Source organism: Motacilla alba, chromosome 14 (genome assembly GCF_015832195.1).
Source record: "Motacilla alba alba isolate MOTALB_02 chromosome 14, Motacilla_alba_V1.0_pri, whole genome shotgun sequence".
NCBI classification, from domain to species: domain Eukaryota; kingdom Metazoa; phylum Chordata; class Aves; order Passeriformes; family Motacillidae; genus Motacilla; species Motacilla alba.
Window position 1 is genome coordinate 7769369 of NC_052029.1, and position 11522 is coordinate 7780890.

The window sequence follows — 11522 nt, forward strand, 5'->3', positions numbered from 1 at the left end:
GGAGGTGTGTATTCCCAGGTGCAAGTTCAGTCTCTGTCGCTGACAGCCCAGACGGCAGGGAACTGTCGATGATTCCCCTCGTCTTTCCAGACAGAATCTGGATGTAACCATAACTCTCATGCTGTGATTGGCAGAGGTTTTACGTGGCCACGTCGCGGCAGCTGAAGCGCCTGGAGTCCGTCAGCCGCTCTCCCGTGTACTCGCACTTCAACGAGACCCTGCTGGGCGTCAGCGTCATCCGCGCCTTCGAGGAGCAGAGCCGCTTCATCCGCCAGAACGACATGAAGGTGGATGAGAACCAGAAGGCTTACTATCCCAGCATTGTTGCAAACAGGTACCAGCGGGGCTGCGGGTGGAACAGCAGTGACTGGGGAGGACATGGATGTGCTGGCTGTGCTCCTTATCTGGCACAGCTCTTGGCGTGCTTGTCTCTGCGGATAAATCCGTTTCAGAGATGTTTTGTTCAAATTTCTGTGATGAAATTAAAACTACTTCTGAATCTCTCATCTTTCCCAGAGTTCCTGCCTTGCTTCTGGGTTCTGTTATTTTAAAAGTTCTGTTTTATTGATCCCTATGTTCATAAAGCAGCAGCAGTAGTAGTAGTTAAGAAAGGAGTTTATGTGCCTGAAAGACTCATTAATTTTGGATGCCTCTAGATTCACACACTGCTGAAGCAGAATCTCAAACATCTTGCAGTGCTTGTGTCACTAACAGGACACACATGCCGTATTATTAATCCAACAAAAAAAAGATGTGTAACAGACCATTTGTTGTCCACATCTCTGATCTCTGTGGGTGAAGTACTGGAGAGATGTGTTTGTGCCTTGCAGGTGGCTGGCAGTCCGTCTGGAGTACGTGGGGAACTGCATTGTCCTGTTTGCAGCATTGTTTGCAGTGATTGCACGCAACAAACTCAGTGCAGGCCTGGTTGGCCTCTCAGTGTCCTACTCACTGCAGGTAATTTTGCCTTTTCTAAAAAGAGCAAAACTTCTGAATCGTTAGACTGCATCAGAAAGTCAGAACCTTGATGTGGCTTTGGATGGAAAACTAATATAAAGAAGACAAAAAATAATAATTACAAATAGTATCTGAGAAGATGCTGGGAAGTTTCTTCTTTGCTTTCCCTGTGTGAGGGGATGTGGCCAATGTGTCTTTTCCTGTGCATCTTAAAGGCATTTAGGCTTTCCTCCTGTCCAGCACTGATTAGCCAAGATCTTGCCTGAAATTGCAGTGCTTTGGTTATTCCATGTTTTTCATTTATTGCAGGTAACCTGTTCAGTGTAAAGAGCTCTCTGACTGCTTTCCTCCTTGCAGATCACAGCGTACCTGAACTGGCTGGTTCGCATGTCATCCGAGCTGGAAACCAACATTGTTGCTGTTGAAAGAGTCAAGGAATACTCTGAAATGGAGAAGGAGGTACAGTGAGCTCTCCACCACACTTGTGCCCTGTTCTGAGGTCTCAGCTGCCCACTGAGTGGGTTGGGGGGTGGGCCTGTGCTCTGAGCTCAGGGGTGGGACAGAGCTCAGGGCTGTGAGTGCCTGCCAGGAGCAGGCTGGGTCTCAGTGGGAAGTTCCTCTTGGTGCTTTTGAGGTGTACCCACTGGTATTTACACAGTGCTGTTTAGGAAATGTGCTCTTATGTTCAAGGCTAAGCAGTAGGGTAGCACAAATGTTTTCATTTCCTAAGACTTCAAACATGTTTTTATCTGTTTCTCTTTTTGCACTCAGTGTGGGGAATAAAAAAAAGGTTTAACTTTTTTTTTTTTGTTTTGATTCAAGTCACATTATTGATTTAATATGTGGCTGTTCCTTTTATGGTTACAGAGTTCCCTGGGTCTTTTCCTTGCCTTGCCTGTCACTTGAACCTGATCTGGGTCACTATTTTTGCAACCAAACATGAAGATCCTTCCTAGATTTTTTTTCTTAAGTTCTGGTAGCAGACCAGTGTTTATACATGCAAAAGCTTTTTTATTTGGCAGTGGCAGTGAATGCAGCGAGGTGTGTTCTTTCTCACCTCTGTGGGAGGCTGAGGCAGCAGCTTTTTACCAGCTTATGGATGTTTTAGTGCACAGTCTCAGCCTAACTGCTTCTAGTGGCACGTGTGGCCACCCCAGAGGTTTCCTTGCCATGGTGGGGTGTACAGACAGGTTGTCTGAATGTGTGCTGCCTGCATGATTCTGCCATTGGCAAGAGGGAAGTTTATCCAGCAGGTGGGACTGGAGATAGCCAAGCCCTTGGCTACTCACACCATTTCATCTGTCTTAGACTGCTCTCCTCTCCTCATCACAGTTCCTTTTGCAAATTATCCCCTAAGAAGGATTTTTCTTAATTGCAATCTGAGTCCTCTGAGCCTGTGCTGGTTGAAGCAGGAGCTGATCAGAGGTGTTGGTGTGGCTCTTGCAGGCTGAGTGGAGCATTGAGCAAACAGCCCCAGCCAGCAGCTGGCCCGAGGAGGGGAAGGTGGAGTTCCGAGGCTACGGTTTGCGCTACCGCGACGACTTGGACCTGGTCCTGAAAAACATCAACGTTACCATCAATGGGGGGGAAAAGGTAAGGACTGAACTCGTGGCAGTGCTGAGTTCACAGGTCTGCATGCAGAAGCAGAAGTGAGGTTTAACCCTGTTCTGTTCTGTGTCTGGGGCTCTTAAGAACTAGAAAAGCTTCTGTGGAATCAGCGCTGTTGTAAGTGCAGATGTTGTGGGTTCTCAGCCTTTGCAAGGTGTGTTCTGCATCAGGGATAAGGAGACACTCTTATGTGGGGCTGCCAAGTATCATTTGGCCTGGTTTCACTGGGAGGTGAGGTTTATCCTGTCTTGTCTCCCCTTCCCAGGGAATCTTGCTAATTTGTTTGCCATAAGCAAAGAGGAGTAGGTTGCAGAGAGATTAAGTTAATTATAATCTCAGGAAAGTAGCCTACAGTAGAGGGGGGAAACCTGATCTAGTGAGGCAGAAGTTGCAAGGTGAGACTGCAGGAAAAAATGGGACTTCAGAGCAGATTCTCTGGATCTGGCCAAGCTGATCTTTCTCCTCCTGCTTCCTTGCCTGGTCCTGTGTGGATTCTCTGATGTTTATTAATAGTGTGGTCTTGCACAGCAGCATAAAAGGTAGCTATGAGAGATCTACTGTTCAGCTTCCTTATTTGTGGTAGCCAACTGGGCATTTATTTTCTCCTGAGTGCACACTTTCTGCCTACCAATATGGGCAGAATGCTACCTCAAGTGGTTAGAATGGACAGATGGCAAGAGGTGTATCAGCCAACCAAAGCAGCAATCTTTCATATTTGAAAAGAATTGATCAAGGCTGCAGTCTAACTGGGAAGTAAAACATACAGTGTGAAACTGAATGCTTCTGGTGTGTGGCTAACCCCAAAAGTATGACAATGTGTTGGTTTCAGGTGGAAATGCTTGGAAATGCTTTAACTGTTTCCCAGAGTAAGTTGTTCTTGTATTTCTTCCCAACAGATTGGAATAGTTGGAAGAACGGGAGCTGGAAAATCCTCACTTACTTTGGGTTTGTTTCGGATTAATGAAGCAGCTGAAGGTGAAATTATCATTGATGGGATTAATATTGCCAAGATAGGGCTCCATGACTTGCGGTTCAAGATCACCATCATCCCTCAGGTGGGTGCAAAATCCTGCCACTACCTAAACTTTGCTCTTTGCAGTGCTCTTTCCATGAAGTACTGAGGGGAAAATTGTTATTCCTCCTCTGCTCTGTGCTATGAAATTCAGTCACTTCAGCTTGCCCTTTCATGGACTTGAAACCAAGCTTTTTTCCCTAGGCTGGTTTCAACTTGCCTGTGCCAGGTAACAAGTAGGAGCTTGGCTGTGACTGAGCTGTGTTGTGGAAGCAAAGCCTTGGCCTCTGGATTCAGGAGCTGATCACTTACAGGCTACAGACAGCTCAGCCTGAGTGGGAAGGGCTGATCCCAGCTGAGCACCTGCTTGGGATCCCCTTGTGAACTGGGCAGAGTGTGTGCTATCAGTGCTGTTCTTGCACAGAAACCATCCCCGTCTAGCCCAGGCAGCTGTGGGTTTGATGGTCCTAAACATTTGGAAATACAGCTTTATGAGCATTGGATTTAGTCTCAAATGTTTTTGTTCTTACTGTGTAGCCTTTATTGCCTGTTCTGATTCAAAGTAAGACTGTAAAATGTCATGTTTTCAATTACCACTGCAGCACACTGGCAAAAACAAGTGAGCTCACTGTAAAAGGTTTTCTGTACCACCTCTTTTGGAAATCTGGGGAGGACTTTGCTCTTTCCTTTTGTTTGTTTTGCATCAATATTTCCATAGTAGTATTTCTTCCTATCTAAGAAAAAAAGAAAAAAAAGGGAGTAATTTCATTCATACATTCATACTGCAGCTGAAGGGTTTTGAAATATTTACAGATGGTAATTCCCTGAGAAGAGAAAAGTTGACCTAGTAGTCCCTGCTGACAGAAGGTTGAGCAGGGAGGGCCTCTATTTTAGACTAGAGGTCCAGTAAAAAGAAAGTTGGCTGGGGTTTGGGTGTTCTGGTTTGTTTGTTTTTTGGGGTTTTTTTTCTGAATTCATGAGTTACTGACTAATGGAAAGGTCTGGACTGCAAGAATCTGCAAAGGGAAGAGGTCAGGCCCCCAAGAAGAGTAAGGAATAAGAGTGAGAATAACTTTTTATTGGAAAAAAATGAGCCCTCACTCCTAAATTCAGTATATTAGCTTGCTTGCAACTGCATCTGTACATGTTGTTTCCTTTTGTTATCTAAGAAATATTTGTGGAGCACTTGCCATGTTCTGTGTCCATGGTCAGTTACCTCTTTCCATGGCCAGGATCCAATACTGTTTTCTGGCTCTCTGCGTATGAATCTTGATCCTTTTGACCAACACTCTGATGAAGACATTTGGAGGTCTTTGGAATTGGCTCACCTGAAAAGCTTTGTATCATCCCTTCCTGATAAACTGAATCATGAGTGTGCTGAGGGTGGTGAGAACCTCAGGTAGGTCAAAGAAATTCCTGTGTGCTGAACTGAATCCTGGGTGTGCTTGTGCAAGTTGTAATGACCCAGCCCTGTCAGAATCTGGGGAGGCAGCTGGAGAATTCTTTATGTGTGACCAGGCAATCAACCAACTCGGTTTTATTCAACATGTTTTTAGTCTTGAGTTTGGGAATTTCAAATAATTTTAAGAAATACTTTGAGTGCTGGGAGGTTTGTCAGCTTGGGCAGCCTTGGAAAGCATTTAAGCAGCAGCATTATTCTAAGGAAGCTGTTCAGTTGCTATTTGCACCTTATCAGGGTTTTATATGTTCAGTTTTTAGAAACCATTTAAAGTCCAGTCCTCAGCACTGCACTGATGCAGTGAGTCAGCCTGATGCAGTGATGCTGAAACCACTTGTATGCTCCTACTGCACTGCCAGGACCTCATGTGAGGGGGATGTAGTTTCAGATGCTGTTAGATACTCTGCAGGGAAATAGTGAGACTCAGCTTATCTTTAGACCAAGGAATTGCCAGGTTTCAAGATAAATACCAATGAATGCTCTAAACCTGTTCTGACTTTTCTCCCCCTGCTCCATCCCATCTGTGCAGTGTGGGTCAGCGCCAGCTGGTGTGCCTGGCTCGAGCTCTGCTCAGGAAGTCCAAAATCCTGGTTCTGGATGAAGCCACAGCTGCTGTTGATCTTGAAACAGATAAGCTCATACAGTCAACTATAAAGTCTCAATTTGAAGAATGTACTGTGTTAACTATAGCACATCGTCTGAACACAATCATGGACTACACCAGGTAAAGGGGTGCTGCTCTTAGCCTGCTGACTGTGTGACCTGCACTGTGCTCCTCTTAAATGGCAATCTTTGTGTTAGTTGGCTGTTTACTGGTTCCTTTTTAGCTGCCTCTGCACAGAGCTGCTGGAATCCCTGTTTTGAGGGGCAGGGTGTGTGTGTGCTCTGGCTTGTGGTGGCTGTGTTTGCCCTGGGGAGCTCCTCTTGTCCCTGTCACACTGCTGTTGTGCTGTTCCTGCCTGGGCAGACTGGGAAGGGGGAAGAGGCAAGGACAGGAGTCTGTTCCTGGATCTTGCCCTAATTTAGGCACAGACAGCATAGGGAGTGCCGAGGGGCAGATCCTGCCCTCTGAAGTTGATTGGTGTTCCACTTTCCATCCCTTCTGGTTGTAGTTCATACAGCCTCCCTCGTGCTGGCTGCCTTGCTAAGGTGTGCTTGAGGGCCAAGCTGTTGTCTCATATTTCAGTTTTAGACTCTTGTCCCTTTTATCACAGAATGGCAAAGTGACCACTGCTAGGATTTCAGTGTACTTTTGTAGCCCTCTGTGCTGTCAGTAGTGACAGGTCAGAGAGAGGAGCACTGCCAGCAGGGGAACATCCAGCTCAGCCGTGGCAGTGGTGACACCAGGCAGCAGCCCCTGCCAGGGGCTTGGTGACATCTCTGCAGTGCCTTCCATCCATGGGGGAGGCTGGAACAGGGCTTCACAGTGAGCTGACCACTGACTTGGTGGGCTTCCTTGTGCCAGCTGGATGTTTTTGTTTGTCACGGAAGCTGTGGAACAGCAGTTGGTGGTGTTAAGGGAAGGTGTTAAGGTGTTAAGGGAAGGGTCTCCCAGGTCTTGCAGGGTCTTACAAGCCCTCACACACCTTGACAAGAAGAGCTGCCAGCTCGCTTCTGGCTGGCTCAGAGCACAGTCCAGAGCCTCCTGTTCAGGAGGAGATGGGTGACCATGTGCTACATGAACAAGGCACCACACAGACCATCTGCAGAGAGCTGGGGAGGGTCAGAGAGAACCTCAGCCTGTTCACTGTCTTCACTTGCAAATAATGGCTATGCTGCAGTCTCTGTCTGTACACATATATCTGGTTCACTGGCTTTCTGGATCTTCTTGTGACTATTTTCCCTTTTTTTTTTCCACCCCCTCTTCTTGTTTTACAGAGTTTTAGTCCTGGAGAGAGGAGAAGTGGTGGAGTGTGGTACCCCAGACCAACTACTTCAGGAAAAAGGCATTTTCTATAGCATGGCCAAAGATTCAGGCTTGGTGTAGCACTTGAACGTGGCTATTTACTGTGGGGAAGAGGGAGGTGATACATTTGGAGAACTGTAACTTCTCCTGAGCTGGACTGAACCACACAGCTGAGTTTCAGACACAGTGAAGTTAGCCAGAGCATGGCAATGGAAGCAACATAAAGATGCAATTTTTTATTTTTTATTTCTCCTTAGTATTGATTTTAGCCACCTTTAGGAGAAGCTCATACACTGTGGAAGACACTTCAGAGACTCCTATTTTTTGCCTGAAATCTGTCATTATACACTCAAATATACAGTGGAGTGATTCATCAGAGAGAAATTCATTCAGAGAGAAAGGTTTTTCTTCTCATCTCTTTTATGTTCTGAAGTTCCCTCCCTTTTTTTTTTTTTTTGTTTAAAACATTTTTGCAAATGTTAGTTATTTGCTTCTTTGCGGATTCCTCATTTCATGAGCCATCTGTTGTGGGATGCACTTGGAACATTTTGTGGCATAAAGTACTATAGTCCAAAGATTTTTCTTCTTGTGAAATAAAATGTGTGCCAGACTTTCTCCTTATGGCATTTACTGTACATGGTTAATGCTTTATGCATTGTCCTCAAGGTTTCATGTGTTTACAGCGTAGAGCAGCAAGTTCCCTGTCATGTCAGCAGTGCTGATGTGAAAAGCACAGCCAACTTCAGAGCAGTGTTTCAGCATGTCTGGAATGACAACCACTCCAGAACCAAAGTGTGCAGCAGTTGGTGTGTTGCTGTGTGCTGATCTTACCCCCAGCTCACTCAGGAATTCCGGCTGGGGTGCCCAGTGCTGGTGACACCTGTGGGGACAGGGCTGAGCAGTGAGGATTTGCCTGAGCAGAGGCTGCAGGCTCAGGGTGACCTTGATTGTAACACCCTTGGCTTTGGGAGTTCTGTGCTTTCATAACAGCTCTGCCACATCAAGGACCATTAGCCTTATATCAAAGAAACATGCCCTTCATGCTGCTGCTGTTGACTCTTAATTTTTTGTGGGAAAATGTTCTGTTGCAGTTGTTTAAAAAAAAACAAGGCGTTTTTAAAGTTTTGTGTCGGAAGGGTCTAACAATTAAAATGGCAGCGGAGTCTGGTTTTCAAGATCTATGTTGAATTTTCAGCTTTCTGTGGTAAGAAAAAAGTTACTTTTCTAATGTTCTGATTAGTCTTATTTTAAAGGAAAATGCTGGAAGAAAGCAAACTAAGTCAGATGGATCCAGATACTCAGCACTGAGAATGTGGACTTCTGTGATTGATATTGCTGACCTTAATACTAGACAATTCTTGTCCTTAGAGTAAAGCTATTTATTTTTTTTGTAAATTATGACACTCTGAAATTGAATAGACTGAAAATTTCTTTGGTATTTTTTGTAATGACAATGCAAATATTTGCAAAGAACTTGCAGTAAAAAATTGTTTGAAAGAAAACGTGTTCTGTCTTGCCTCGTGTTTGACAGAGGGTTTGCTTTGTCAGTTCAGCTTTTTGCCTTGAAAGTAGAAACTGTTGGTCCTGCTGAGACTGATCATTCAGCTTGGCCTGGTGTCTGGGGTTGTTAGGGTGGTGGGTAAGAAGCCACGAGTGTAGATAACTGTGCAGTAGGGCTGCCTTGCTTAGTGGTTTGCTGAGCAGAGCAGGTGACAATGAAGGCTCAGCAGAGCAGGAGCCACAGTGCTCTTTGTCACCCCCAGTGGTGTCCATGGCCTGTGTCTGCCACATCTCCGGAGCTTGGTGTGAATTTTCTCTGTGGAAATGGAACGAGCAGGGGCTGACTGGAGAGTTTGGGGATGAGCTGTGAGTTAGTTTTTGGAGGGTGGACAGAAGGGTGGGATGCTTGGAGCACAGCTTGGAGTCTGTGCTAAGGGCTGAGGCTGGTGTTGTACATTAAGGTGGAGATGGAGCTCCCTGCAGAGACCCAGGGGGGGAACTGTCAGTGCCACTGAGACACCTTTCCTGCTTGGGAGCAGTCATCCTCCAGGAACACTTTGATCCTCCCCTTCCACCCCATTCCTGGCAAGGAAGAGGAAGAGGAGCTGCTGTACAGTTGAATTTACTGTATCTGATTTCAGTGCACATTGATGTATCTGGGCTGACATTATTTACTGCAACATGGAAGATTTCTCACATCTGGAAAAGCTGATTCTGCCAAAAAAACAGCTCAGAATTTTTAGAAGACCTGCAGAAACCACCCTAATTCATGTGTGTGAACAGAGCTACTTCTGTAAGTGTTCCCAGTCCTGACCCACATGAAGATCCTTTTGTGGTGTGACAGTGACATGGCACAGCAACAACTGTGCCTTGGGTCACTGACACCTTTAACATTTTGGCATTCCTGTGTGTCTTGTGACCATCTGGGGCACTGGGAGTGTGACTTGCACAGTACATGTATGGCCTGAACTTGGTGTAAATCAATGCATGACATTTTGATTTATTTTCTGGCTTTAACCGTTTCAGTATTGCCTTAAACTTGGAATCATGGGACAAGGATTTTTTAAGGTAGCATTTCTCTCCTACATGGTGTCTCCAAGTGTTAACTCCTTTATATATTTTGCTTTAACCAACTTCCAGGTAACTTCTGAGAGATTTGAGCTCCAGATTCATCTTGGACAGTACTTGGAGATATTCCTGGGGACTCTGGCACATCTGAAACATGCTGGATTTTTCATATGTAATTTGGGCAATTGCTTTTCTTTTGCCTTTGCAGCACAATTTGATGTGTGAAAGCTGATGATATTTTTGCTTGCTCTTACTTTGCGTTAGCCAACAGCAAAACTGTGCCCTTTCAGAGGTTACCAGTGTGAAAGTATGTTTTGATTATTGTCTCCTGTTGCCTTCCCTCTTTACCTTAGGAACAGAAAATGAGCATTTAAAGACGTTTGTATTGGAGATTATGGAATGCTAAAAGGTGTCTGCTTCAGAATTACCCAGCAACACGGGCAATTCTGTTCCTCCTTGCTTTAGTTAAAAAGGAAAAATACCTAACTTTTATCTCAGTATTTCTAAATGCTCCTGGTTTTGAGATCCATTGATAAACCTCTGGAGTGCTCATAACTTGTATCTGGGTTTGAAATTGTTTTGTCTGTGCCCTCAAGTATGAGAGCTGGGGAAAGCAGAGGGGAAAATAATTCTCTCCTGGTAGCTGAGCACCAGCAGGCACTGGACCTCAATATCTCAGGCACTTGTCCAGCAGAAACTCTAAACTGTTTTTGACTTGGGTGCAGAAGCCACTGAGGAGCTGTTGGAGAATGAGCTGCTGGTTCAGTCTGGGTTGGTTGTTGCAGCTGGAACTCTCCCATCCCCTCCCCACTGCCCCTTTCTGTGTTGTGTTTGCTTGAGTTTACTGAAGAGAACCCATTTAAATACTTGATTCTATTTTTATTTCAGCTCTCTAGAAAATGGGTGCTTTAACAAAAGTCACAGCAAGGAGCAGTATCTCTGTGTGTATTGGACTGTCACATTGTCATCCTGTGATTCCTGAGGAGCAACCTTGGGACAGCTCTGGCCACAGACACTGTGGGAAGCCCAGGAAGCTTTTGCTTCTGTTTTGGTTAAAGCAACACCTGACAGGTGACCATGCCAGAGGCTCTGCAGCACCAGGGTGGCACATGCAAGAGTCAGCTTGCACTCAAGAGGAAAACCAGGAATGAACCATCGGGTCAACAGGTGAGATCCTGCTGTCTCCTCATGTGCTGCAGGGATCAGAGAGGAGGGCACTTTCAACCATGCAAAATTCCTCGTGGCCAAATTCAGTTTGGAAATGTTGGTGTCAATGTTTGGACATGCCCTGCTGTGAGCACCTGGCACTTGGCAGTGGGAATGCTCCAAGCCCCGGGCAGGAGTGATGGATGCTCTGCTGCCACTCCCAGCCACGTTCCTGTCCTGTCCCTGCTGGAGCTGGCTCTGCTCCTGCACAGGGAGGGGGTGGATCTGATCCCCAGCTGAGACAACAGGCAGCCTGTGCTCTCCTGCTCAGTGGTATCCTGCCTCCTCTTCCCTCCTGCCCCACTGTTTGTGCACTTTGGATGATGAGCTCCAGCTGCTGCCTTGGAGTCCACAGCTGTGTAAGAACAGTGCCGGGGTGAGCAGTCCTTAAGACATTGACAAAATACAACATTTGTTCTGCCTGGGGCTCAGCATCAACTGCAAACAGTTAAGTTTCCTTGCTACCAGTTAAATTCTTCCTTGCTGTCCATAAAATCTTCTTGGCTTTTAAAAATAATTTGTGTAATCTTGAAGTATGATGGGTATTTGGGTTCCATTTACAGTACAAATTAGGAATGCTGTGGTCTTTCTCTTTTGACTTGTTTGCTTTTATACCAGAAAAGTATTTAAGTCCTGACTGGCTTGTTTTCAGCAATCAAGTGAGGTTTTGGTGTCTGGAAAGATAATGACAGTGGAATTGCTGAGTTTCCTATGGAAATAACATGTATCCCAAGTTACCCCTTTCCATCTTCTCACTGCAGTTCTGGCTCAAACAAGCTTTGGTTGAGTGTCAGGCATTTTTGAGA

The 11522-nt window shown here is 45.6% G+C and overlaps 1 protein-coding gene across 3 annotated transcripts in view; it reads left to right on the forward strand.

Moving 5' to 3' along the window:
• ABCC1 (ATP binding cassette subfamily C member 1) overlaps positions 1 to 11481 on the forward strand; it is a 50729-nt gene extending 39248 nt beyond the window's left edge. Inside the window, exons 24-32 of one of the 3 annotated variants that reach the window (XR_005258599.1) lie at positions 135 to 334; positions 831 to 957; positions 1315 to 1416; positions 2404 to 2550; positions 3462 to 3620; positions 4810 to 4976; positions 5566 to 5760; positions 6915 to 9235; positions 10399 to 11481. Coding sequence is in view for 2 of the 3 variants with exons in the window: in XM_038150746.1 (XP_038006674.1) it covers positions 135 to 334; positions 831 to 957; positions 1315 to 1416; positions 2404 to 2550; positions 3462 to 3620; positions 4810 to 4976; positions 5566 to 5760; positions 6915 to 7023 (1206 nt within the window). In the remaining variant the exon portion in view is untranslated. Of the gene's footprint in view, positions 1 to 134; positions 335 to 830; positions 958 to 1314; positions 1417 to 2403; positions 2551 to 3461; positions 3621 to 4809; positions 4977 to 5565; positions 5761 to 6914; positions 9236 to 10398 lie in introns of those variants that run through there. The other 2 variants (XM_038150746.1, XM_038150745.1) reach the window with 2 other exon arrangements.
• The last annotated feature ends 41 nt before the right edge of the window (positions 11482 to 11522 follow it).